We start from the raw sequence: 27,177 nt of genomic DNA on the forward strand, positions 1-27,177 counted from the left end.
ATGTGGATGTTGGCATGGATATGAATCTGGGCCAGCCAGTGCTTGGGCCGTGTGTGGTGGGTAGAGGGCAGAGGGCTGTGGGTTGGCCTCTGTTGCTTCATTTTTCCCACCTTCTGTGCTTGTGTTGTGCGGGGAGGTGGGGCGGGGGCTGTCCAAGCACAGGGTTGGCACAGCTGCTGCTCTCAGGCCCTGGCACGGAAGCATCAGATGGACCGAGTTCTTGTCCTTTGGCCCAAGGTAATGGTCTGTTGGGTTTCACTGGCCTTGGAAAATGGGAGCTTGGTCTCAAAGGTGACAAAATATGAGGGAGAGACATTTTGGGAGCCAGGTTCCATCCTTTCTGTCATGTGCAATAAAGTGGGTCAAATCTGCCATCAGAGGCAGAGACCCCAGGCTATGGGCTAATCCTGCAAATTCAAAAACGACAGTCTGGAGATGGCGCAGCCTTCCGGCCTGCACAGCAAAGTGCTTGTGTGCCCAGACCCCTCAGTCTGTGTCCTCCAAAGCCTCCCAGGGTAGAAAGCATTAGCGTATGAGGACTTCTCCCCAGCCACAGGGAATGGGGGACCTCCCTTCCTGGAAAGGCCGGGGTCCACATCGAGCGCCTCCTCTCTCAGGAAGCCAGTCTGCACTGCAGGCCTGCCCCGGCTTGCCTGTCCTGTGTTCTGTGCCAGCACGCAAAAGTCCATTTTTCCGTCCACCGCAGACCCTCCTCTTCTGATCGGCATCTTATTCCTGTGGCCTTCGTGTCTGAGAAATGGTTTGAAATCTCCTGCTGACTGGCCGAAGTCTTTTTTACCTCCTGGGGGCAGGGCAGACGCCGTGTGACTGTTTCATGGTAGGTACTTCTCTCTGGACGTTCCTGTTTTCTTTCCCTTTCCTCCCCTCCCCACCTCCCCTGCAATTTGGGATAATCGGAAGTCCTCCTAGATGTGGTGGGTGGATTTCCAATGGTGCCACTCCTCTGAATGCGAGCCAGGGAGCTGGGCTTTTGATCTTGACGTTCGGTTTGTTAGAAGTGCCCTCCTCGTCCCGGGGAGGAGAGGGACAGACACTCACGCAACCTGATGACACGTCCTGACTATTCTTATCGGTGCCACTCCTTCCCACAGGAAGGCCACCACGCGCGTGGCCTACATGGCAGGAAACGTCATTCCCTGAAACAAGTGACAATTACAGCTCTCATTTCCCGCAACAGAAAGAGATTAGGGCAGCGGCCAGGGAGGCAGGAGTCGCGCCTCCTCCGTCACGTGTCTTTACATCAGGGGAGGGCGCGAGGTAGAATTAAAATACAATTTTGAAATATAAAAATAAAAGATAAGAAAGAAAATGATAAAGAAAGAAAGGGAAGAGTTGAGACATCTACTAATTCGAAGCCAGGAACCGGCACCCAGACAGGATGAGTTTTCCACGCTCTGCTGGATGGGAACATTCGGTTTGCTTTCAGTGATATTAACTCTAACGCTGACGTTAAATTGCCTCCTTCTGTGCAGAGCCTCCGAGCACTCGGGCTGCTGAGGGGAAGGAGCATTTCGCCCTCCTGACTGCACATCCCATGCGTTGTATAAGCACAGCCCGTGGGTGCAGCCGGAGGGTTCCCTGTTGTTCTCGTGGTTCTTTTCGATGCTGGGCTTTCTAAGCATCCTCACCGTGCCTCCTTCCAAAGGTGACCTCAGGTCCCTTCCGTGAGTAGGGAGCCCTATTTCTAGGATGCACTACCAATATTTGAAAATATTTCTTTCTCACATTTTGTCCACCTTCTGATATGGGGGACTGAACGGACCGTGTCCTCTGGGCCTGGGGACAGGGAAGGTCTTGAGGACTCAGAGGGCTCCCCCTAGCTTGGGGCGGGAAGCCGGCTGCAGTCAGAGAGGGGAGTGAATCAGTCAGTTCCTCATCCTGGCATTAATGAACTGCATGTTTGCTCCAAATCAAATCTCCAGCCCTCACTCCCTATCCCGAAGCCAACATGTTCTGCCAACTGGCAAAGAAACGTAATTAGATTAGAACGGGAACTGAGCCGCCCTGCAAGGGCCTTTGCTGCGGCAGGTAAGAGGCAGCTTGTCCCCACCATTCAATGGGGGGATGTGCAGCCTGGAGTCTCCATCAGAAGCCAGTGCCCGTGTCCACCTCACCACTGTTCCCCTGGTGAAGGGAGCCCCTTTTGGAGTGCCAGCCAAACTAGTCACAGGGAGCTGGCTTGCTAACAGTGCAGTCCTCTAGCCCCCGGTAAAGCCGCTGTAGGGCCTGGGTTCTGGTGTTACGATTTTTTAAATTCGCATCTCTGTTACGATTTTTTAAAATCGTTGATGCATAATTCATTGACCTGGGAGATGCTGGGCCTTAAAGTCAAAGACCATCACTCCTTCCTGCCAAGAGCCACAGGCCCACAGAACTGGAGAAGTCAACTCCAGGGGACAGCTCCCTAATACGGATGTTCACACGGCAGCTCGTGGAGCTCAGTGCTCCCAGCAATCCCTTTTCCAAGTGGGGAAACTGAGGCAGCGGGAGGTTAAATGACTTAGCCAAGGCCATCTCCCTAAGGGAAAGGGGACAGCTTCCTAATGTTCGCACAGCAGCTTGTGGAGCATTTTTTGTTTGCTCAGTGCTCCCAGCAATCCGCTTTACAAGTGGGGAAACTGAGGCAGTGGGCGGTTAAATGACTTGGCTGAGGCCAGCTCCCTAGGGGAAAGGGAACAGCTTCCTAATGTTTGCACAGCAGCTCGTGAAGCACGTTTTGCTTGTTTGGTCCTCCCAGCAATCCCTTTTCCAAGTGGGGAAACTGAGGCAGTGGGCGGTTAAATGACTTGGCCGAGGTCAGCCAGGTTGTAAGTGGCGGGGCTGTATCGCCCGATGGCTGCCTGGCTCCCAGACTTCCCTTGAGCCCAGGGATCCATCCTTTCCATTAGAACCAGAAGCTGCAGCAATGACTTTGCAAAAACAAGATGAAATAGGGCAAAAAAAAAAAAAGTGTTTTTATTTACTCATCTTCCCCATAAAACCTTTGTGTCTCATCAGCCTGGTCCTCCCCTTCCAGCAGCACAGGCCACTGAAAGCCACCCAGAAACACTGTTGGTGGGCCAGCCCTGAGCTGCAGCCCCAGCAAAGGCAAGAGATATGGGTCCGCCAGGTGGACCCAACTTCCCGACTGTGCCCGAGGAGCTGTTTCAGGACCACCTGCGTTTATGCAAGGAACATCTCTGCATCTAAAGAGCTCACCCTCTCCCCATGGCTCTCAGGTGTGTCGTCTGCAGAGTTCCGAAGAGCCCACGGGACTTACTGCAAGCCAGCCGCGCTCAGCCTCCGAATCTACCGACACGAAGCCTTGGCTCCCTCCTGGTGGCCTCCTTCTCAGTAGCTGCGGACCAGGAGGGCCACACACACAGCCTCGTTAGTCCTTGATAAACGCTGAAAGATTCCGTCGCAGCTTGCAGGAAGACTGTTTATCACTTGCTAGCATGAAAGCGCTGGGATTCTAAGTATCCCCTGAATCTGTCAGTTAATGCCTGGACATGAGCATCGGGAGCAGAATAGCCAGAGAGATGTGTCGGAGTTGCTGGGGCGCTTATTGTCCCTAAGTAAATAGCAATTAATACTAAAACATTTAATTAATGTTTAAGAGCCAGCGGAGCTGTTTCTCGCGCATCGCTGGGAAGCCTCTCCAAACGCGTCTTTAATGAAGACGAGCCCTTTTCTTACCACACCGCTGTCTCCACCCTCCAATCCGTGTGCACATTTGAGGCCCACACGGCAGCCATGTTGGTTTTCCTGCAAGCAGTTGTCCGAGATGCCAGTGGCTCCCAGGCAGATGTGCACCCTAGATTCAGCCTTCATGAGAGATTCCAACACATTCTTGCCTCAGAACACCTTCGTGGTGGGGCCAGATTGCTCTGCACAGAGACAGAATAAAGCCAGCCCTTATGCTCCAAGGAAGGGCCCTCGAAAGCAGGCCTGCACTGAATCTCGGTCTAATTCCCTGTCATCTTCCATACAGCAGGTAAACGTCAGCAGACCTCATGAATGTCAGCCTCTTTCCCTTTGCCAAGGCCGCTTTGTTCTGAACGGAGCCTGCAAAGTCATAAAAGCTCTGGAATCCGAAGCCAGGGAGAAATAAATCGTGCATTATTGTTATTTGCAAAAACACATGGAAGACACAACTAATCAAAAAATACAAAGTGCACCTGCGCCTTCCTGCTTTGTTCTTCAAAAATATACATTAATAGAATATCAAACTCTTGTTATTCAAAGGAGCCTATTTTTCAAAGCAGCATCTGTACCCTCTGGAAGCTGTGCTCTCTGGGCTGAGAACAGCACCACCAACACTTTGGGGGAAAGTAGCCACTTCAGATTGTAGAGATATTCTGCCCTGCCTCAGGGGCACCTGCCTGCCTGTTTGCTCTTCTTGTTTTTTTGGTAAAAGCAGACATTGGTCATTACACCCAGTGACCCATGGTGAGGCACACAGCCCAGTGGGGCCAGGCCGGCCCAGAGTCTCCTTCCAGGCAGCAGAGGGCAGAATTTATCCCAGACCTCGATCTGGAAGATGGCTTTGCCAGACACACACAGTTTCCCTTTCGGGCCAGGGAACCCTGGTGGACGTCCACCTTCAGCCATGTTATTCTCCGGCAATGGGGTCCAGGGATCACCTTCTCCGTCTTTCCCGGCTGGCCTGGGACCCTCAGTCCCTCTCTGGGTTTAGTGCCAAATGAGAGGCTCATGTGCTAAGTGTGGCACAGAAACCCCGAGTAGCTGAAGTTTGAGCAGCAGGGCTTTGGCAGAGTGTGGGCAACCTCAGACCCTCCTCCTGGGCCAGGGCTGCGATGCCACCTTGGTCTTGCAGGAAGCCTCTCCACCCTCTGCAAAGCCAGCGTGGCTCTGGAAATGGCCATTCGAGGTGCAGGATTGGCGCCATCTCTCTCTCTCTCTCTCTGTCTCTCCCCCCTCTCCCTTTTCTCTCTTTTCCATCCTGAGACACAGAGTAGAGAGATGCCTGTAGTCTTGGGAGAGGCTCCCTTCCCTGCGTGGCTGGGGATGCCTGGCGCTCGGGGCACAGGCTGCCACCCACGAGTCGATCCTGCACGTCGTGTCTGTGGCTTCCTGCATCAGCATCTACCTGCGTCCCCTGATGTTGTTTCCAGCCATTAAGGATGAGTCTCAGGGACGGAGGACGAAGCTGCTTCACACCCCTGAGCCTCCTCCAGCGTTGATTCCCTGCTCCAGGCAAGGCACAGAGCTGGAACCTGCATGGACCCATGGTGAATGGGCAGGAGACCCCGTTCTCAGGGTGCTGTCCTGCCAACAGGGGATGCTTCGCCCACCTGCCCAAATAAAGCTCAATGCAGATGATCCCAGGCCTGAGATGTCACCAAGCCAGTGCTCCAGGACACAGAAGTAAAATAGAGGATGTGTGCAGGAAAGAACGGAGCATCCAGGAAGGCCTCCCCAGGGAGGTGATCTCTCCAGCCAAAACCTGAAGGATATGAGGCTTGAGATTTGCAACTTGAAATCAGGGAACCTGGAACATAGGAAGAAGAAGAAGAAAAACGAGGTGGAGAGGCGGCCTGGACCCAGGGCAGAAGGAGCTCATGAGTCAGCGTAGGAAGCACGGGAGACCGTCTCTTTTTTTTGAGATGGAGTCTTGCTCTGTCACCCAGGCTGTAGTGCAGTGGCTCGATCTTGGTTCACTGTAACCTCCGCCTCCACCTTCACGTGGGAGACTTTCACTTGGGAAAGCGGCAGGATAATGTCTACCTGGGAACACCTCCAGAGCATGGCCGGACACACACAAGGGGTGGAAGCTGCTCCTCCCACCTTTACTCTCCTGTTTAAGGTCAGGATCGAGGATTGGAAAGCAGCCGGGCCATGGTTCCTGCAGGAAACCATTCTAATTAAGGTGGCGGCCACGTCACTTATGGTCCAACCCCGAATACATTCAAGAGAGAAAGGTTGTGGCCTTGTGAATACTCAGTGATCAGGGAACACAGGGACAGCAGCTTACACCGGTGACCGTCCTGGGACACCAGGACCCAGTGTAGGGTCTCCAAGCCCAGCCTCTAGTGACCCCAATATTTTTATCTCCCTTTTGAGAAGAGTTTTAACTGTGGTAAATACACATACCATGCAATTGACCATTTCACCCTGTATGCACTGGTTCAGTGGCCTGAGTGCCTTCACCGCGCTGTGCAGGCGTCTTCACAAGCCAGCTCTTCACCTCTTCCCACCACCCCGTGTTAAATCTCCACACCCAGTGAACACTCACCCCCCGTGTACCCCAGCCCTGGCCCCCCCATTCTTCTCTGTGTCTCTGTGGATTCGGTGACTCTGGTACTTAGCATAAGTGGAATCATATGGCATTTGTCCCCACATTTTTTAACTTTGAACAGCAATAGCAAGATGGACCTATAAGAGGGATATTTCCCTCTGTGTTGTAATAATTCATTCGTTTTTTAGGCCCCTCTTCCCCAAATCCTGGGAATGTGGAAGAGGTGGGTGGGGGTGGGGCACAGCTGGAGTAAGGCTACCAAGAGTCACCCAGCGCTGAACCAAAAGCATGTTCTCCTCTTTTTTTTTTTATTTTTTGAGACAGAGCCTTAATCTGTTGCCCAGACTGGAGTGCGGTGGTGCCATCTCGGCTCACTGCAACCTCCGCCTCCCAAGTTCAAGCGATTCTCCTGCCTCAGCCTCCCAAGTAGCTAGGACTACAAGCGTGCACCACCACGCCCGGCTAATTTTTTTATTTTTAATAGAGATAGGGTTTCACCATGTCGGCCAGGACACCCCCTTTCTTTACATGCAGTGACCCCTATGTCCATAGCAGCTGGTCTTCCCACAGAGCTGAGCGGACACTCCACTTAGCTTCATGGAGTTTTTCACAGAGGTGTCATTTGGAGGCAGCAGGCAGGAAGGTGACTCTCAGGGCCCAGCCGCTTGTCCAGACACAGAGGGGTCCAGGGAAAGAACCAGCCCCTCACCCCCACCTTCAGATGAGTAGAATCGGGCACTGAGGCTCCCGGAGACAATCAGGGAGCAGCACAGGAGGAACTATTCCGCTGCCTGCCAGCCTCCCCGGCCACTCCCGGGATGTGTCCTGCAGACACACAGCAGGTGTGTCCCACCTGGGGCCCCTCTTCCCCCGTCCCAACCAGAATCACAGCGATGGGCTCAGTTGATTCAGGAGAGAGAAAGCCACACCCTCGTCTTTAAGAAGAACCGGGGAATGGACCCAGGACCGGCAGTCACAGAACTCACCTGGGGAGCTCTGAACATCCCTTGTTCACAGGCATTACCCCGAGAACCTGATTCCAGGTCTCCAGAGGTGGGCCTGGGAATCTGCATTTCTGAAAGCCTCCAACGATGGCTATGATGGGCCAGTCTGGCAGCCTTGCCTGGAGCTGCCAGAAAGATTATAGAGCTTCCACTGAGTGCTTTTCCAACTTCATTCTGGGATCAGCGCGAACACCTGCCCCGTCCGCCACTTTCTAATACATGTCATCTGCACAGATGAGGACGTGGTGGCATTTCCTTTCTATTGTTGAGAGTCCTAGTTGCCTGTAGTTGAGAGGAGCTCTGAGTGACAGTGGAGGGACCCAGACAGCACCCCATCCCTGTGACAGGGATGCAGCTTTGAGCAGAGGGTCCCCGGGTGTGGCCATGACATATTCCAACTCACCTGGCCATGCCCAGGATGACCCCCTGAGGGATGGTGACCTACTGGGGCTCCCACTGAGCCAAGGACACTGCCTTTCCCATTTTCTGAGGCTCGGGCTGGGGCTGGGTAGGCTCCGCCCCTTCTCAGTCTACCTGCTGAAGGCAGCAATTGAAGTCACCTGACCTGTGCACAGGTGGGACTCACCTTCTCTCTCTCACCTCCGGGGAGATGCGGGAAGTGGATTTTCTGATATAGTCCATTTATCTCTCCTGAGTCCTGACCGCAGGGAGCCTGCAGCTGAGCAGTGATCGGAAACAGGTGCCCCGTCTTCCTGCAGCACAGGAGTGGAGCTGGCCCCACGCTACCACCCACGGACAGGGAGGGAACGCTGGACTGCCACACTCAGGCCCTGACGTGCACGCCTGGGGCCCGATGCCCCGCCCTGGTGCCCCCACCATGAGTTAGTGGAGAGGGTGGTCCCAGCCCCTGGTAGCAGGTTCAGAGCTCTGCAGATGACCAGAATTCACACAGGCTTCAGGCCCCCACTTCATGCCGCAGGACTCCCTGTGTTTCTTCCAGTTCTAGTGGGGCTTTGTCCACATTCCAAGGACTCTCCGTGTCAGTGAACCCATGCGGGCAGCGATCGGGCTCTGCACACAGGGGTGCCGCGTGTGGGGCCCCCGTGCGACCCTGGGCCACTGCCATTTAATCTCCTCTTGTTTTCTCTCCACACAGGATTCTGTTGGTGAACCTGTAAAAACAAAACAAACAAAACAAAACAAAAAAAGACAAAACCTAAAACTAAGCTTTCTAAGGCGGAGGCTCCCCGCACCGACCACTTCTGTTTGCCGGTGGGAAACTCACAGAGCAGGACGCTCTAGGCCAAATCTATTTTTGTAAAAGTGCTCATGCCTATGGGTGACTGCCTTCTCCCAGAGTTTTCTTTGGAGAACAGAAAGAAGCAATGCAGGAAAGGAACCGGAGGCAGAGAGATGAGGACACCCAGCGAAAGGGCCGGGAGGAAGCATCCGAAACCTAGGATTCGTCCTACGATTCTGAACCTGTGCCAATAATACCATTATGTGCCATGTACTGACCCGAAAGCCTCGGCCGCAGAGCCGGGGCCCAGCGAATCCCGCGGAGAAATCTTACAGAAAACAGGGGTGGGAATCTCTTCCGATAGAGTCGCTATTTCTGGTTAATATACATATATAAATATATAAATACAGACACACAACACACACTTTTTTTGTACTGTAGCAATTTTTGAAGATCTTAAATGTTCTTTTTAAAAAAAATTGTGTTATAGGTTACAAAATCTGATTTATTTAACATGCTTAGTATGAACAGAATAAATCAGTGTTTTCTACTTTGACAACTCACGTCACACACATATTACACACACGTGTGCACACACACACAGTACACACACATGCATATATTCGCATCTATTGGAAATGCAGTTCCACAGGCGAGCATATTCTTTCTGGTGACCTGGTATCCATCACCGTTCACCCAGGGAGGGGACAGCGTTGACCCAGACGAGGAGGCACTTGAATGACACCTCCTGCATTTGCTAGACATTCGGTGAGTGGCATCAAATGTGTGACTTACGATCTTGGGCTAGAATGAAGAACGCCATGGTTTTATATATGTATATATATATGTTGGTGTATATATATATACATATGCATAAATATGATTTTTTTTCGTTTAAATGTTGGAAGATGCTACCTAACAGCCGCGCGCACACTGACGTAGCTGGTTGCTTACAAATGGGCCTGAGGCTCGGGTTGGGTGGGTGGTGGATTCTTGGATGTGTGTGTCATACAAGCATAGACTGGATTAAAGACCTTTTCCAGTTCCAAAAATTAAAGGAGTATATCCTTACGACGTGTGTGTGTGATGTCAGGGCAGAACTTAGATATACGTGAAGGGCCCCAGTTGGTGTGAAAATGAGAAATAGTCATTCTGTGTGCAGACCACGCGGGCTGCCCGACCTGGGTGGCACCCCAGCCGGCACTGCACCGCCTTCCTTGCCGCAGGTGGGCAGGTGTTGCTCGCTTTTTCTAGGGCCCACGGGTGACTTGGAATCTTGGGGGAAGTCTTAGCAAAGAGGCTGTTTTCCCATCAGCTTCCAGTGGCCGGATGTTTCTCTTTTGTCATTGAGAGTCCTACTGTAGAGCTTCCCAGTGGAAACAGGGGCCAGACCTGAGCCTCAGTACAGAGAATCCCAACCACACACACTTTATAAAAAATACTGCCATGCCTCAGGGCCTCCCTCCCAAGCCTCGTCTGAAACGGGCTAACTGGTGTCCCAGACTTGCGGTCAACAGGGGGTGCTGTAGGGGTGTAGGGAGGCATCTCATGGCCGCGCTGTGCCTCCTTAGAGGACGTTTCCCGTCTATGGAAGACGCCTAAGGTGGTGTAGGTCCCCGTCTCCAAAGACTTTATTTCTCATGCACAGCCCACGTGCAGCTTTGATTTCAGTGGTAGAGTGCAGGAGCCAATTCAGTGAACGTCGCAGGCCAGGTGAAAAGGTGAAAGACCACGCAGACAGCTGACCTCCATCTCCTCACTGGCCGGGCTGATGACCTTCTGATTCGTCCCTTGGGCTCAGTCTCCCTCTAAAACACCTTGAAACGTGCTTGAAAAGTTCGCTTTTATGTCTCCTGAAACATGAGAGCCTAGAGTAATGCCTCTGGAGGGGAAAGCGTTGTTTTTGTGAGGTCTGTATCCGTGGTATTGCTCACGAATTAGGAAAAGTTGTTCTTTAGTTTCTGTTCTGTCGTTTTCCCCCAAGCTTTGGCACATACCAAGACAGTGCAAACATCTGCCACTGGCATTTGGCCGTCTCCAGGCTCCTGGCACTCACCTGCACGGCGCTCCAGCCTGCAGCCCTCTCCGTGTGCGCGTCATCCGGCCTCGTCCACCCCATTCTCCTCCAACCACTCCCTCCTCCTGACTCCAGGTGAGCACAGGGGGTGTGAGTGCGCGGTGAGGGCCGTCCGCTTTGTCTGGCAGGCAGTGGGGGCTGCTGCTCCGGTCTTTGACATTCTGAGCTCAGGTGTGAGCCCAACCGAAGAGGAGGTTGACGGCAGGGGGGCCCCATTGGTTCACTGACCATGAGAACCCAGGATTCCCGAGGGACTCCTGGTATCTGCTCTGTCATCTCCCTGCAGCTCAGCCCCCTTCCCCGACAACGGGCTGCACCCTGGATGCCCTCAACTCTTTCCTGGGTCCATAAGACATGGAGCCTTGGAAGGACACGTAAAGCAGCAACTCCCTTGTCCCACATCAGAGCCGCAGACTCAAGGCAGGGCTGTGAGACCCACCCAGGCACAACCACCAGACAAGCAGATGCATGCACATTCCACACCCGAAAGTCTGCCTCTGCGCCGACATGACATCCATCAAAATAAATCCACGCAGGCAAAGGCTGCTGTGCCCCGATGTATGTAAAGACGTGTTACTTAATTTTTTAAAATGGTTCTCTGCTCTCCCAGACCCTTCAACTGGGATCATCGTCTAGATAGGAGGAGATAATGACTGAAAGTAAGTGGACCCAGGAAACGCAGCGCCAACCACAGTGAGGTCTGCACCGGAGCACGGACTTGCCTGCTTCGGGCCGTATGCATGTGTCATGCCCATGCACTTGGTGTGTCGGTGGCTGCTCTGTTGGCCCCATCAGTCCTTCTGCAGCCCTGGGTAGTGCTTCAAGCTGGTCGCTGTCCTCTTTTCTCTGCTTGACCCCTGGAATTCGAAGTCTAATAGCAGACACTTCCCTTCCCTCACCCAAGGCCTTGTCCTTACCTCTGCTTGAGCTTTTATTCCTCAAGGAAAGACCTCCAAGGAAGGGCGACGTGGTTTGTCAAAGTTCCCCAGTATTTGTCCACTTCCATCTTACTACTCATGGAGTCTCAGAGACCCCACAATCGCAAACCCCCTGGCAGCCTCCTGGCACCTGGCGTTTGCCTTTGAAGCTTTAGAAACAGCTGGGAATCCACTCCTTGTCGTACAGTCAAGTCCATTTCTAGATGAAGTCGCTCCGAATCTTCACCCGCTTAACGTCACTTTTGTCTGATTGGAAGATGCATGTAATTGCTCTGGTTTCCGAGTTTGGCGTGAGAAATGCAGGGTTCTCTGGGCATGGTCAGGGGCTTCCTCGCCGTTTCCACTGGGCTCAGATTCCGGCCACGACCGAGACACAGCCAAGCCTTCTCATGCAACGTGGAAGCGTAGTGACAGCCTGGGGAGTGTGGAGGGGGCTGTCAGTGTTCCTAGTTACTGCCCTCCCTGCATACCGAAGGGAGAGGCCACTTAGGGGACCTTCTCTTCTCTGTAATATTTCTAGTCCTTCCCCATCTTGAGTTTGAGTGGACTTCTCATATCACATTCAGCTCCCAGATACTCACTCCAGTCCTTCCTGGAGCATCATGAAATTAGAAACCTGGACTCATCAGCAACCCCACCCACTCTTTGAATTGGGACACCGGGAAACCTCTTATGACTGATATGATCTTACCATCTTAAATCAGTCCTTTCTTTCAAAAATACATGACACTTTCACAGCCATATTTTAGCATCAGGAAAAGCCATGCTTACAGGGTTTTGTCTTCAGAATTGTGTGTGTGATGCCAACGTGTAGGCCATATTAAAAGGTGAACGCGCTAAAGGATCAACCCTGCCACCTTGGGTGGCCTCCATTGTGACCTGTTCCCATGGAGAGGTATCTTACCCTTTTGCTCTTTTGCCCAGGTGGTCCAGGATTGTCTGTAGCTCAGGAAGCTGGACTGACCCCATATCTTGAAAGGCAAGACCAGGAACCAGGGATGAGGCCGGGACTCTCACTCAGCCTTTTCATGGTCAGGCTGGGCCTTCACATAACTTATTTCAAGATGGCACCAGAACACACATTCTTTTGTCCATCTGTTGACACCGTCACCCTCTTTCATCAAGGTGGTCTCTTTTGTCAGGGCATACGTGAAATGGGATGCTTCACTGGGCTGTCTTCTCCCCTACACCTGCCCCTGCCACAGAGCCATTTCTCAAGTCACAGTGGGAAAAGATGCCAAGATGCACCATTCTTGTTTCAGTGTGTGAGTTCTTTTAAGACACGACTCACATACGCCATTGGAGAGAAACAGCCCGTTCTGGATCACCGTAATGTGCGGATCAGTCAGTCATCCTCTAATTCAACAAAATTATTTGTTCAACTTCTACCACACTGGCAATACAGTCGGAGGCAAGGTGGGCACAGTTATGCCCTTGTGGGTTTCACGTTCTACAGTGGGAGGAGGCAGATGGTTAATATGAAAGCAAAGAAATAATTCCCAGAGAGAAAAAGCAGTAGGAGAAAAAGAGCCAAGTCAGGGCAGAGAAGGAGGGAGGAGAAGGGGAGAGAGTGGGGGGATTGAGGGGGAGGAAAGAGAGGAAGGGATTGTCTGCATCTCCTCCTCCTGCCACCCGTCACCTACTGGGAAATTGCCACTTGCTGCCTGAGGATGGTTTGGTGTGGGATGGAGCAAGAAGGCCTTAGTCTTAGCTTTTGGAGAAACATGCAGTGCAGCGCTGAGGATAAGACATTGCAGTTGTTACAGTGCCTGGTTCTCCACCAAATTCCTCAGCCATTCCAGCAAGAGTGGAAGCAGAGGGGCAGGGGCAGGATGAGGGCTGCTGCCCTGGTGTTGAGCTTGCCCCATCCCTGGGCACTGGCTGGCTCTGCCCCAGCCCCTCCCCGTATTGGTCCCATCTGTCGGGTCGCCAGGCCAACCAGGTCTTAAGTCAGCCAAGTCTCAAGGAGGATAAGGGGGTTCGAGGACAGAGACTTGGCCCTCAGGGCACGGGCACCACGGGGGTGCCATTCCTCTTGGTGCCAGAAGGCAGCTGCCTCTCCAGAAGCTCCCCCAGCACTGAGCACACTTGGCGGCATCCTCTCCAACAGCATCTGCTTTTAAGTAAGCAGCGATTCCTACACATGCCGTGATTCATGTAATTTTTGAGTGGTTACTTTGGTGCAGTTTGTCAATTTGCTCTGCCATACCGTTTTTTGATTGTTTGTTTGTTTTCCAGTGTAAATAGCACAGCCCACATAAATGAGCCAAACTCATCATCTGAGGATCTTTGATTATTCTTCCCCACTTACTTTACATCGACGTGCCGCCTGCTAGGAAGATAAACTCCCTCTTCTTTGCTCACTCTGAGCCGAGCTCTCTGTGTTAGTTATACTCAGCCTTATATGAGGGCTCCAGAAAGGTCTTAAATGATTGTTTGGGGTTTTGAAACATGCTACCAACCCTTCCTTCCAAAAAGCATGAAGCATGGAGCTGTGTTTTTGTGTTCCTGGGTTTAGAGCTTGTATTTGGAGGTAAAGTGTGACTAAAATAGGTCTAGGCAGAGAACCTCTGTCTTTTAAATCACCCCGGCCATCAATCAAACAGAAAGAATGAGCTTCTTCTGACTCAAATCATTCTAGAAAGGTCTCAGCTAGTGAGCACGATAGCCAGTCTCCAGAGTTCATGTTGGTTGCCATGTGACCAAGCCATCCCTAGCTAGGAAACTTAACTCTTTGCACTACCTCCCTTTATGCTGAAGCCCGCGGGAACATGGGAACACTTGCCCTTTGTCCGAGGAGCGGCCCCACCCCCATCCCTGCCTGAAACACAAAGCAGCTCCCCCAAGAACATCCAGCCTCGTGCAGAAGCCCTCAAACGTCCCGTCTTCCGTCTTACTTCACTTTGGTTGTGGGGGTTAAATACATGGGCCACAGCTGACTACGGCCCCCAGAATATCCAGGAGCAAGACAGGTAATGTTAGTCTTGGGTTCCCTAAGGCAGTAGAGTGTGAGGAGGGGGGTTCTCTGCATGGATTTCCAAACACACCAGCCGTGAGTCCCCACCCCACACCTGTGAACGCATAGCCCATGCCCCGTTGTGAAGGTGACTGAAGAGAATGGTCAGCTCGGTGGTGACGGGCCTGTCTTGGAGCTAAAAGCATGAAATGAGTCCTCCATGTAGCTCCATTGCCTTTTCTCCTTAATGGATTCCCTGCTAAATGTTCTATGAGTTACTATACGTAGAATCAAGAGAGCAGTTTTGAATGAGCCATAATTCTAAGTCATATGTAAGGGTCATAATATAAAGTGGGCCAAGCTTCTGATCTGGGACACACGCCTTTCCAGAGCTTAAACACTAGTGAGTAGTGGGGGAAGGGAACAGTGACTGTCTGTATTAATGGCCATATAAATGATCTACATGTCTTCTCATGTAGGCTGGAACCAGAACCTGCGTATGCCATAGATAACAGTCAATTAATGGGTTAGTGTGCTAAGCCAAGCGAATTCTTAAGGCACGTGCATGGGACTGGATTAATTCTCGTCAATATCTTGGATTCCACAGTAAAACATCTGTTGAGTTACATGGGGCAGGAAAGGATGCAGGGGGCATTGGAGTGTAGGAAATTCTCCTTTATACTAGTTAATTAGTTTTGTCTCTGGTGGCTCTCTCTTAAAACAGAATACCCTGGAGACCCAGGTTTTCATGTTGTAATTCCACACCCAAATATTTGCAGCATGAAATAACAGCTCCCTAGAGACTTCAGTCTTGCATGGGTACAAGCAGCTCACACTGGTTAGCTTTGGTCAGAGTTCGTCATTTCTGCAACAAAATTTCTTAGTGTTGATGTTGATAGCTTCTGGGTTGGCAAACTGGCAGTTCACTCTAGTCTTACTGAATTTAGCAAGTTCTCGTACCCAGAAAATTGGGGATAGCTTTGGCCATGGGAGGAGCAAGAACACTATGCAGTCCTAAGCTCTGTTTTTTTCTTTTTGGCCTCATTGTGTACCATAAAGACTCACAGCCACTACTAATGCAGCATGGGGGACACTTTGAGGACCCCCAGCATAATAGTTTGAAATCGTCGTACAGGGAACTGCAGGGACAAACACCATCGAACCAATTCCTGGGTCAGTGCTTCATTTCCTAATAGAATGATCCCATTCCCGTTCACTCTTCAGTTGTCCCAAGCCAAAAGGGAAAATTTGAAACCCACTGTGACACCCCAACCCTAATTTCCAGGCTTTGGAGGGCTCACCTGGGGCATGAGGGAGAAAGGGCTGTGTTGAAGTCTCAGGCTGCTGAGAACCATGTATGTGAATAGGAGCAAGCCGATGGCATGGTTCTTGACAAGGTCTTCTAGAGGGCAGCAGCTGCTGCTCCAAGAGGAACCCTCTCCTTTTGCCTCCACAGTCTATTCTGGGGTGGAAACGCCATTCTCTATTATTTCTCTCGCATACATGTGGATTTCTAACACCAAGTTCTGTGGCGGCCTAGACCACTTACAGTCTATGAAACAATGTGGGAGTCTCTTTCTTGAGTGTGCAGCACGTCAACATGAACTTGATCCTAGAAACTGTGGGGAGCAGGATTCTCTAAGGTGCTCTTAGATATGGTGTCACTTCCACATACAAGCACAATTCTCCCAGTTAAGGGACTGGAAGATAAGCGTGGCAACTGGTTTCGAAAAGCCCATGGGCGTGCCAGATGGGGTGTCTGGCCACACCCTCCTTGAATTTAACTGCCACAATCTATCTGCAGACGTTTTTTATTCTGTTTCTTGTCTTTCGCTTGTGTTTCCATTGCTCCCTCTGAAGCCAGAGGGTGAAAGGCCCTGGCAAAGTTAGCTATCAGTCAACTGATGATAACTGTGGTCCTTAAAAGGTGAGTTCCCAGCCCGAGGTGACACACAGAGGCTCTGCGAACGTCTCAGGATCTGTCACATGTCATGTTGCTTGGTTTGAAGACAGAAGAACAAAGTCCAGTCAGTTTCTGCTCCTTCAAACAGTGTGTTGATATGAAACATTGGGAGCCGGCAGAAACATGTGCCTAGTTTGCAGCACCAAATAATGGTCTTCTCAGAGTTTTTCTTTCTTTTTTTTTTTTTTTAAATTTCCTCTTCTGGCAGCCCCATTTGGATCATTTCCTCTCTTTCTTTCCTGGAGAAACAGGATGGCAGGTGCTGGAGCCCAACGCAGGGCCACCCTCCAGCTAAAATGATTTAAACGGAAAGGAGAATGACAGCAAAGCCTCACGTGAACTTTAATGGCCTTATTGATGACCTTTACTAACTTACCATTGGTACCTGGATTGATGAGAGACGAGTGGGACTAAAAGCCAGGGTCAGGTTGCTCCACGTATTTGCAGAGCAGGAGTCCCGGGAATGTGAGTTAGACCCAGAAAGTATTGCACTGGGCATTGAAGGAAGCGTGAGGCCATGCATTGATAAATCTTTTAGAGTCTTTTACATTGTTTTTTCAAAAAGAGCCACATTTACTGCAAACCATTTACAAAATGCCAATAACCAAACAGAAGGGAAATGTCTGAAACCTTCCAACCGTTTAATTCTGTGGAAACTTCACCAAAGGCCGAACGCATGGGGACAAGTCACAGAGATCTCACCATGGTTAGCACCAGGGACAAGTCTGGTTCCAATGTATGTTTTGTGAAGTCTGATTCGCTTTCAAATGCATCTTTGCCAGCTGAACGTGTCATGCACTGAACTTCCCGCTGATCATTAGAGTGTCCGTGCTCAGTGGAAAAGGCGGTCAACCATTTGGATGTCTGACTTCTCTCAATATCAAGCATTGGCCATTGGGCACATCTGGGCATTGGTGTGGAATACACAGGATACTCAGAGAAACATCCAAATTGTTGACTGGGTTTTTCCCACGGGGCATCTATCTAAGAGTGACAGATCTGAGAAACAGAAGGACCCGGGTCCAAGTTGTTCCCCCTAGTGTGTTCAAATAACTCTTGAATTCACCGGGTCTCATTGCGTTTATTTAAAGATGGAGCCCATCGTCCCCTCCTCCTCCTCCTCCTTCTCAGCTCGCCTATGGAACTAGAAATTCACAAACCCGAAGCTGAACCACGAGACAAGAAGTTCAACAGCGACGGCCACATGGCCTGTTTCTTCACAGGTTTTAGAACTTTCTTCCCCCCAGCCCCTTACTCATATATACCAAAACTGGGTTTATTTTCATTTTCCTAAATTATTTTCTGATACAATAAACTGTTACCTGTTTATTTATACTTTTACAAGGAGCACTCGTGATTTTTCAAAAGGAAAACAAGAGCCTCTCTGTTTTCATGTTCTCCGTGTATCTACGCCACAGCTGTCTGTACAGACATATTTATATATCATCTTCTTGAGAGAGTTAGCCTCCTGTAGTTTAATGTTGTGGTTCTTTTCTTTAAATGCATATCATAATCATGTTAATAAACAAAAAAAATGACACAATATATGTGGGTGGGGGGCGGGGGGCAGGTGGCTGGGTGTGATTTCCGTACAGCTGAACTTTTATTCCAGATTTTTTTAAGTTGTTTCTGTATTTCAAAGCTATGTATTTGGAAAACATTGTAAATGAAGCACCTATATTAACTTTCCTGTGTATATTTAGTACTCTGATGTTGCTATTAAAAAAAACATAATATGAAAAAAAAAAAGAAGAGAAAAAAGAATGACCGTGAGTACAGGCCATGACCTCATAAGGACTTATTTTTATGTTATCTCTTTGTTTATTTTTTAACAGTATTACCTGAGACCCCCGCTAAGAACGTGGGCGTTGTTTCCATGCCTGTGGTTCAGAGTCCAAGGTTTCCTCCCTGAATCTTCATGACTTCCACACCAGTGCTTTGCCCAGTTAAACAACTCCAAAAACACTTTGGGGTCTCAGTGTCTGGGCCCTGGGGTTGGTTTTAATGGAGTCTGAGTTAACCAGGCACGGTTTACCACACTGGATCTGAGACCACACAGGCCCAGAAGCTCAGGGTTGGGGGTTCCAGCAAATGTCTTGCAAAGATTTTCTGCAGAGGAAGCCGTGCCCTGGGGCAAAGGTGGGCCCAAGGTTTGTAATTGTGTGCTGGTGCCCAGGCAGGACATTCCATAGGGCCTCCAGGATCAGAGCCAGGAGACTCCTCACACACTCATGATATTTGCAGAGTGCAAAAGAGAGCTCTGTCCACTTCAGACATGCTGGGATCAGGCAGAGGAAGTGGGAGCAAGGCCCCTGCCTCTAGGCCAGCAGTTCTCAATGTGGGGTGATCCTCACCCCCCCCCAGCATCCGGCAATGTCTGGAGACATTTCTGGTTGTCACAATGGGGACAGGGATGCTACTGGCATCCGTGTGAAGAGGCTATCATGCTGCTAAGCACCCCACACAGCGCACAACAGCCCCCGAATACAGCCATCCAGCCCCAGAGGCTGAGGTTGAGAAACTCGTCCCTTAGACTGGGTGGGATGCTGCACATGGCTTTGCCCCTCATGGAGGCAGGATGTCTTTTGCCTTGATGTGGACGTAAAGGTGGAGGCTTCACATTGGCTGTCCCTGAGCCAGCTGAGCTAAGCCTTGGGGTTTGAGAGCAAGGCTGCGGGGTAGCCTTGTGTTCTAGTGAGCCCTGCTCTCAGCCCCAGGTCTACGCCACACCTGCTAAGCACCTTTTAGCCTGTCAATGTCTTGTCACATATTTGAAATTACCTGAACATATCACCAAGGTCATATGCATCATCCATGTATGACTTTGCCCCATTTGCCAAATGGGGCAGACCAAGCAACACAGGGTCATGGCTGGTTAAGGGTCCCTAGGCCAGGAAGGGGATCCCAGTGGACCCAGACCTCACCTAACCCACCTCAGCTCCAACCACAGCCTCACACACCTCCAGAGACATCCCCAGCACATGGTTATCTCCTCTCTCTTTCTTTCTTTTCTTTTTCTTTCTTTCTTTTTCTGTCTCTCTCTCTCTCTCTCCTCTTTCTTCTCTTTTCTTTTCTTTTGAGACAAGGTCCTGCTGTATCACCCAGGCTGGAGTGCAGTGGCACAATCATAGCTCACCACAGCCTCAAACTCCTGGGCTCAAGCAATCCTCCTTCCTCAGCCTCCTGAATAGCTGGGAATACAGGTGTAGGCACCACGCCCATCTAATTTTTAAACTTTTTTATAGGAACAAGGTCTCATTCTGTTGCCCAGGCTAGTCTTGAACTCCTGACCTGAAGCAATCCTCCTGCCTCAGCCTCCCAAAGCACTGGGTTTCAGGCATGAGCCACCACATCTGGTCTGGCCCCTCTTTCTTAAAGCCATTGTCAAGGGCAAGGACTAGTCACAGAAAGATGAGTGGGAGAGGTGAGTCAGAGCCACGGTCACGGTTTTGGTCAACACCAAGAGCTGATCTGCAGGTAGGAGGCCACGCACCCCGAAGGCCGGCAGAGCTGGAGATGCGCAGCCTCGGCCACCTCCGAGACACAGGAGTGAATGCAGAGTGAAGCGCCTTCCTTACAAGCCTGGAAAAAGCAGCGTTTCCCCCTAATTAGCTCAGGAGAGCCGGTGGCGCTCCTCCCCAGCCCCCATCCCTCACCTGCCACAGAATCGATGGACAGCACCAGGCACAGGGCACTGGTGACAAGAGCACTTCGTTCCAACCTTCTCGGCATCCTGCGGTGCCTTTGTCATCCTCCTGATCCCCATCCTGGGAGCTTCCGCTTGTCCGTGAGGCCAGGGGCTGACAGAGGGCCGAGGTGACCGCTGGCTCCCCAGGGCACACGCCCTCCTGAGTCAGTGAGGGGCCTAATGTCCTCAGCCACACTGGCGAGTGGGATACATAACCATCTCTAACAAGCAGAAAAAACACAATACCACTTTGGTCATTTAACTGATTTAGACAAATCAACAGCCTGGATACCATTAAAATAAACTCAATTTGCTCACCAGTGAGAGGGGGAAATTGGAATTCTAGTATCCATTTGCTAGTGCTTAGAGTGCTTGCCTTTGAACTGAAGCCAATACAATAAATACGGCGTCCCAGTGTGACTAAGTTTGGCAGTGCTGCGTGTGGTGGGCTTCAGAACACACACGCAGAACAGAAACCCCGTGCATGGAACGAGGCTGTGGGGACTTCCCTCCAGCATGGCGAAGGCAGGCCGGCCATCGGGAGGGGCTGAGCCAACTACAGGTTCTCCCCAGCAACTGTAGGGGGTGGGCACGGAAGGCAGGAAATATGATTCTGGGGAGCTAGGGGCTCCCCACATCCCTCAAGTGAAGACCATTCAATAGGCTAAGAGTGAAAGGTACACGTTGGGTCTTCTTCAAAAACCAACTGGAACCAACGACCCAGGCTGGTGCCAAGCTGGGAGAGACCCTGGGACCCTGGATCCTGTTAGTCTGCAGATGCTGTCTGCGTTTGTCGTGACGGCTAATAAGTGCTTGTTCAAACTGACGCATCTTCCGTGCTTTATTCATGGGCGTTAACTTCGGAGTCGAGAAATGAGGTTCTAAGGTGTGAGGACAGGTTCCTTCAGGACAGCGTTCTCAGGGGAGGACTTCCTGCCCAGAGAGATTGAGCGCCGCCTGGGGACATTTGGGTTGTCGTAACTAAGTAGTAAGAAGGGCACTGACATCTAGAATTTAGAAGCCAGGGATGTCATCACACACCCTGTTCTTCACAGGACAGTCCCACCGCAAAAAAAATCCGGCCGCAAATCTCAACGGTGCTGACGTTGAGAGCAGCGTTCTCGGAGACGCTGAAGTCGACCTGCTTCATGCAGAGGGCCATTGTGAATCAGCGCCGCTCAGCGGGTCTTCCCCAGGCCAGCAGCGTCCTTAGGGCTCAGCGGGGTTGTCTCAGGAGGCAAAGTGTGAGCTCTCCTTTCCCAAGCTTGTGTTGTGTTCGGTTTGGTTTGCTCTTAAGCCTGGGTGTTTTGGTTTTCTGTGGCTCCTGTAACAAAATAGCACAAGCTGGATGGCTTAGAACCATGGGAATGTATTGCATCTCAGTTCACAGTTCTGTAAACCAGCAGGCTGGGAGCCAGAGGGACAGAGCCGGCACCCTCTGAAGGCACTGGGGAAAGGGCTGCTCCGGGCCTCTCTCCTGCTTTCGGTGGTTACTTGGCATGTGGCAGCCTCACTCCAACCTCCACATGGCACCTTCCCAGTGTGCGTGTCTGTGTCCACATTTCCCGTTTTAATAAGGACACCAGTCATATGGGATCAGGGCCCAGCTTTCTCCGGAAGGACCTCATCTTACCTGTCCAGACTGCTCTCCGTGTGCCCTCTCCTCCAGACTTCTCTCCGTCTTAACGAATGGCACCTTCAATGTCCCTATTTCTAAATAAGGTCACATTCGGAGCTGCTGGGGGTGAGGACCGCGGCATGTGCCTTTGGTTCGGCGGTGGCGGGAGGGGGGAGGTGACACAATTCAACCCACGACACCGGGGAATCAGAGATGCCATCACTTGTATTGAAACCTGCCCCACTCTTCTTTGTCCTGCATCTATCCAGAGAAAATGTGAAGGACCTCAGGCAGCGAGGGGTGCAGAGTGCTCAGAAAGGAGGTTCACGTTCCTTCTCCTCCCCAGACTGAAGCTAGGGGGGCTCGTCCAGGAAACTGGGGATGGCGGTGGCCTCATCTTTTAAAACCAAGGCAGCTGGGCTTCAAAAGGAGAAGCAGCTTCTTCCTAAAGTGACTGTCCCCAGAACAGTGTTTGTGTTTTGGCTTCAGGTTGCCAGATAAAGGTGAAGCGGCTGCCGCGGTCATATGCTGTCATAAAACTTAGAAACGAGGAGAGGAAGGGAAGCAGAATGCATAACTCCTTGCACGGAGAACAGCTGCAAGTGCAGAGCTCCGCCTCTTTTTTTCTTCTTTATTTGCATCTGTGATTTCTTATTTCTGTTTCACTTCTTCCCTGAATTTCTGAGCTTCCAATCTGGCTCTGGCGCACTTCATCTGGCAGCATGAAGACTGCCCCCCAGTTAAGATCTGCCGCACTGCCAGAGGGAAGGAGGCCGCACCGCTGCAGACACTTGGCCCCTTGCCTGTGACCCAGTGGGCTCTTAAGAGCATTCCTTCACCTGCTCACCTTTAGCAAAAGGGTCTGGGTTTGCAAAGGAAGCCTGTTATCTATCCAGACTCCCTTCTCTACGTGCCCTCTTCTCCAAAGTTCTCCCCGTGTTTTCTAGCTCTTCAGCCTTGAACTTGGCAGAAGTCATGCAGCAAAATCTCTGCCCCCTCCCCCTCCACCCCAAGGCTATGGTTCTCTAGACTGGCAGCACTCCTAGGAGTGAGGCTGGAGGCACTAATGCAGGAGGCAGGGTGGGATGGAGAGGAGTCAGCCTCAGCAGCGGGGGGCAGAGTCTGGTTGTCCTGCTCTGGTGCTGGCACCTCCGCCCACAGTCAGGTCCAGAAGCCTGTAGGTCCCCAGAGTGTCCTTGCTGCTGGAGACAGCAGGCTCAGTTCACTTGTTCTCTTTGGAACTCTCTGGAATGTGTGGACCTCCTGCTGATAGTTTTATAGACAATCACCCAGAGTGTGGTCGTTGAGAGCAACTCTGTGCAAATCATCGCTTCTGCAAAGCTACAAAATAATGAGCTTTTGATAATGACACTGAATGAGCCGTGGACACAGACTAGACCTTCCTGGGTCCACAAACCACCTCCCATTGACGGATCCCATTAATACCCGTGGGCCTCGTGTCACCACCAAAGGCAGCTGTGTGGGGAGAGCATCCTCAGGCTTGAGAACACATGGCGTCGATTTCGTTAAAGCTGTACACTGAGACGGTTCCGCCTGAGACCCGGGTTACGTCATATCCTCTCCAAGTCGGCAGGGGACCCCGCATTATGCTGGATTGCTTTGGATCAGGGAGGAAAACAAAAATAAAGCCATATTTTGGGCATCTGGCTGCGCTTTGCTCTTCCTCTGAGAAAGGAAGCCATGCCACAATCGCCCCAAAGACGAGGCAGACACCTGATTTCCTGAACCAGACCCTTGCTGGCTTGGACACCGTGCCCCGTGGCTGAGTCATGGCTGGGGAGTGAGTGTCTCTCAGCCCAAGATCTCATATATGAGAACATTATGCAGGAAAATAATGAGAACCATTGAAAGATGTTGCTCACTTTGGGACTGAATTACCACCTAAATCACACTGACAGTGGGCAGGGGGCTTGTGGAATGAAATTAAGGAGGAAGCTGTATTTCAACTGGGAGATGCCAGGTGCTCTCCAGGAGAGCAAGGCTCCTCTGAATGAAATACAACCCTGAGCTCCCGTTCCATCCTCTGTGATTTATCAGAACCGAGGAGGCTCATTTGAATGGTTCTGAATGTTGTTTTCAAAAGCAAATGAACATCTCATTCTGGAATCAAGACACAGGAAGCTGTCTTCGGAGGATCTGGTACTGGGAGAGAGGAAGCAGGGCTGGGTTCTGTATGCTGTCCTCTATATTCAAGCTCCGGTTCAAGGCAGGCTGGAGGGACACGTGGAGGAGGGGGACCCTCAGGTCTTGGTGGGGTGGGGGTGCCACCTAAGGCTTTTTCTCGAGTGTTCATGGGCATTAGACTCGTCTTCTGTGGTCAGTGTGTGGTGGATAGGGGCCAGAGACTGAGGGGCAAGGGTGAGACACCCAGGGAAATGGGGGAGACACCAGCCCAGCTCAACCCCGCCCTTCCCCGGGTGGGGCCCAGACCACACGCCGTGTGGGTCACTCCTTCTCCTCCTCTTCCTGCCTGTCCAGTCCCAGGTGGCAGAACCTCCACTGTACAAATCAGAGTCTTCACTAGTTCTACTGAAAAGGCGGTAAAAGATGACGGCCTTTCAGTCTGATACGGTTCGGCTCTGGGTGCCCACCCAAACCTCGCCTTGAATTATAATCCCCACGTGTCATGGGAGGGACCTGGTTTTCTACCCGCGCAGGGCCACTGGGAGGAGCAGGAGGAAGACAAGGGCTGATGTCCTCTGCGGAGCATTTGTATCCAAAGCCCGGGGGCTGCCGTGTCTCCTCTTGTCCTCACCCTCTTTCCACACGCTACCTTTTCTCTACGTTCTCTCCTCCATTCTCCCTCTCCCCCACCTGCTGGAATCTCACATTCGCTGGTTTGAATGGGGCCTGCCTTTCAGAGCTTAAAAAGGGAAGCCCCGGCACCTCCTTAGGTGGAAACTTTCTGCTTCCCCTCTGCGCTTTGCTAGGAAAACACAGTGTACCTGTTAGGGGAGCTGCTGGAGGTGAGGAGGGGAAGAGTGAACGCCTTGAAGCCAGAGAGCCTGCAGCTTTGTAGGGAGACATGAGTTTCCTCCTCCTCCTCCATGGTGGCATCACGAGGGTGCAAGCCCTTCCAGACCGCAGACCCAGCACCAAGCGGATGGTTTGCATTGCCTCATTTATTCACCACGCTGTGAAGCAGGCATTAGTATCATCCAGCTCTACAAACAAAGAACGTGAGTCAGAGAGAGGTTGAGGAACTGCCCTGGGTCACACAGCCTGGCTTCGGCCAAAACAGTCCAACCTTAGCGCCCACACACGTGCCCTCTCTGCTAAGCTCCCAGCCAAAGACCCACCAAAAAATGACAGGTGTCGTGGTGGCTGGGTGGCTTCTGGCCTAGTCCTCTAGAAGAGGGGTCTTCTTACACCAGCATTCTTTGAGAACTTGCAAGTTCTGGGAAGAGTATTATCGGGAGAAGGAGGGAAACAGAGTCAGGTACATAAACAATACAAGACAGCATGTGATTCATGCACGTAAAAGTTACAGAGGAGAGGCCTGGGAGCCCTGAGAGGGGATGGAACCTGCAGGCCAGTGACCAGGGGCCTCACGGGAGGGGAGGATGCTGCACGTTCCCTTCTGTATTTGCCTCCGTAGGACACTCTGTGCAGACGTTCTACCACAGCAGTCAATGCCCCTCCAGGAAGGTCCCCAGGCACCAGACTTGTCCCTGAAGACCAGAGAAGAGGCTGGGCTCTGGTGGAGAAATCCTCCGTGAGCTTCATCACAGCCCCCATGGTGGAGGGCGGGCCCCTGAACGAGCCGCTTACTGGGCTGCTCAAGCCACCGTGTCTACCCGCAGCATCCAGACAAGGCTTCATTCCATGCCCCCACCTCCCGTCTTCCACCCTCCTTGCCACCTTGGCTGTGTGAGATGCCCCAAGACCTGCTTGGCCCTTACACATGTGGCTGGCTGCAAGGTCAGGGTGTGTGATACAGTCACCGGCTGTGAGCAGACAGTGCACGGCCCGGGCCTGTGGCTCGCCCTGCACGTCGTGTCTGGAAGCTCCCTCTGGAAGCACAGGGCTCAGCTTCCCCAGAGGCTGCCACACTATGCCAGGTCATTTAAACTGAGGGGCAAACTTTGAGAGAAGGGAAGAGAGAGGGAGCTGTGGATAAATGATTCTCCTTTCCTCTCCCTAATGGATGGCTCCAAAGAGGGCATTGCCGGGTGGTTTCTCTGGAGAATTCCAGCCTGACAAGCCAGGTCGCTGGGAGGCTGTGGCCGGCATGTGTCACCACCTTGAGTTTGTTTTCCTCCAGCCCTACTCCCTTTCCTCCGAATGGTTTCACTCCCAGAATTACACTCCCTGCAATAAAGCATCAACACATAAGTCCTGCAGGGCCTCATACTCACACTAGGATGGGAAGGTATCCAGGGACGTTGTGGATGTTACGAAACCAGAAGGAGACCAGTCTGTCACAGAAGTCTGTCCAGGGTACAGTTTCTAAGAGGCTACTGGGATGGGTCAAGGCTGCGAATGGAAGGCCCTGATGCTGAGCTCGGACACTTCAGCTTCATTCTGTAGACCAGCGGGGAGTACGCTGGGTCAACTGGACAAGAGGCTGACTTCGGATTAGATGGTTCTCATGTTAGAGCGTGTCCCAGGTTGCCCAGATGAGCCCCACTTGAGCAGAATCACATCTTCAGGAGCAGAGGGGCCCTTTGTGCTTTCGAGCAAGGAAGTACTGTGTACAGGGCTGAATTTGAAGAAAGACATGTAGGCATTGGGTTGAGTGCGACGCTAGACCAGAGCCAGTAGTCCGGAGAGGAACCTTGAAAAGAGGCAGCCAGACCAACAGGCCACTTGAGGAAGACCTGTGGCTGAGGGGGAGGACGTGTGGGAGGAGCAAAACACATGGCTGTTTCCACAGCCAACTGGGGTCCTCACCAGGAGCCAGATGTCTGTGCTGGAAAATGTCCACACACGGCTGCTCGGAACCCAAGCCAGGACCTGGCGGTGTGTGTGCAGGTCCCAAAGACATTGGGGCCGGACAGGGGCACTTATGGTCTTATGGTGTGATCTGGGGAGGAAACAGACACCTGGATCCTGGCCAGGTCAAGACAGTCCCATTACCCCACACTCTCCTCCAGGGTGGCTCCTCTCTTGCCCACCACCCACTGGACTCGATACAGCAGTCATCTCTGCCTCAAGCTGGCAGGAAGGCAGTCAGATAGGAAGAAGATGCATGTGCTGGTACGTGAAGGCAGAGGAGCCAGAGCAGACCGCGGGAGCTTCCCCGTCCTGAAGAAGGCAAGGGGGACCACCCAGGCATGAAGACACCAGCACTGGGGAGGCCAGCGCTCCACACGGGTCAGGGATCCCCCATCAGAAGTGGCTCTGAACCCCCCACTGTCTCCATCTCTCCCACGTTGCTATGGTTTGAATGCCTTTGTCCTCTGCAAAAAGTTTTGTTGAAACCAAATCCCCAGTGCAATGCTGTTAG

At 51.8% G+C, this 27,177-nt stretch overlaps 1 protein-coding gene across 3 annotated transcripts in view; it reads left to right on the plus strand.

Moving 5' to 3' along the window:
* AJAP1 (adherens junctions associated protein 1) overlaps positions 1-17,932 on the plus strand; it is a 142,807-nt gene extending 124,875 nt beyond the window's left edge. For 2 of the 3 annotated variants that reach the window (XM_021667057.2, XM_012461000.3), the window contains exons 5-6: positions 707-838; positions 8,384-17,932. In XM_021667057.2, coding sequence (XP_021522732.2) covers positions 707-779 — 73 coding nt within the window. In that variant the 3' untranslated portion in view covers positions 780-838; positions 8,384-17,932. The remainder of the gene's footprint in view (positions 1-706; positions 839-8,383) is intronic. The other variant, XM_021667058.2, reaches the window with a different exon arrangement.
* The last annotated feature ends 9,245 nt before the right edge of the window (positions 17,933-27,177 follow it).

This window comes from Aotus nancymaae, unplaced genomic scaffold (assembly GCF_030222135.1).
Source record: "Aotus nancymaae isolate 86718 unplaced genomic scaffold, 86718_ANA_hifiasm-v0.15.2.pri h1tg000053l, whole genome shotgun sequence".
Taxonomy (NCBI): Eukaryota; Metazoa; Chordata; class Mammalia; order Primates; family Aotidae; genus Aotus; species Aotus nancymaae.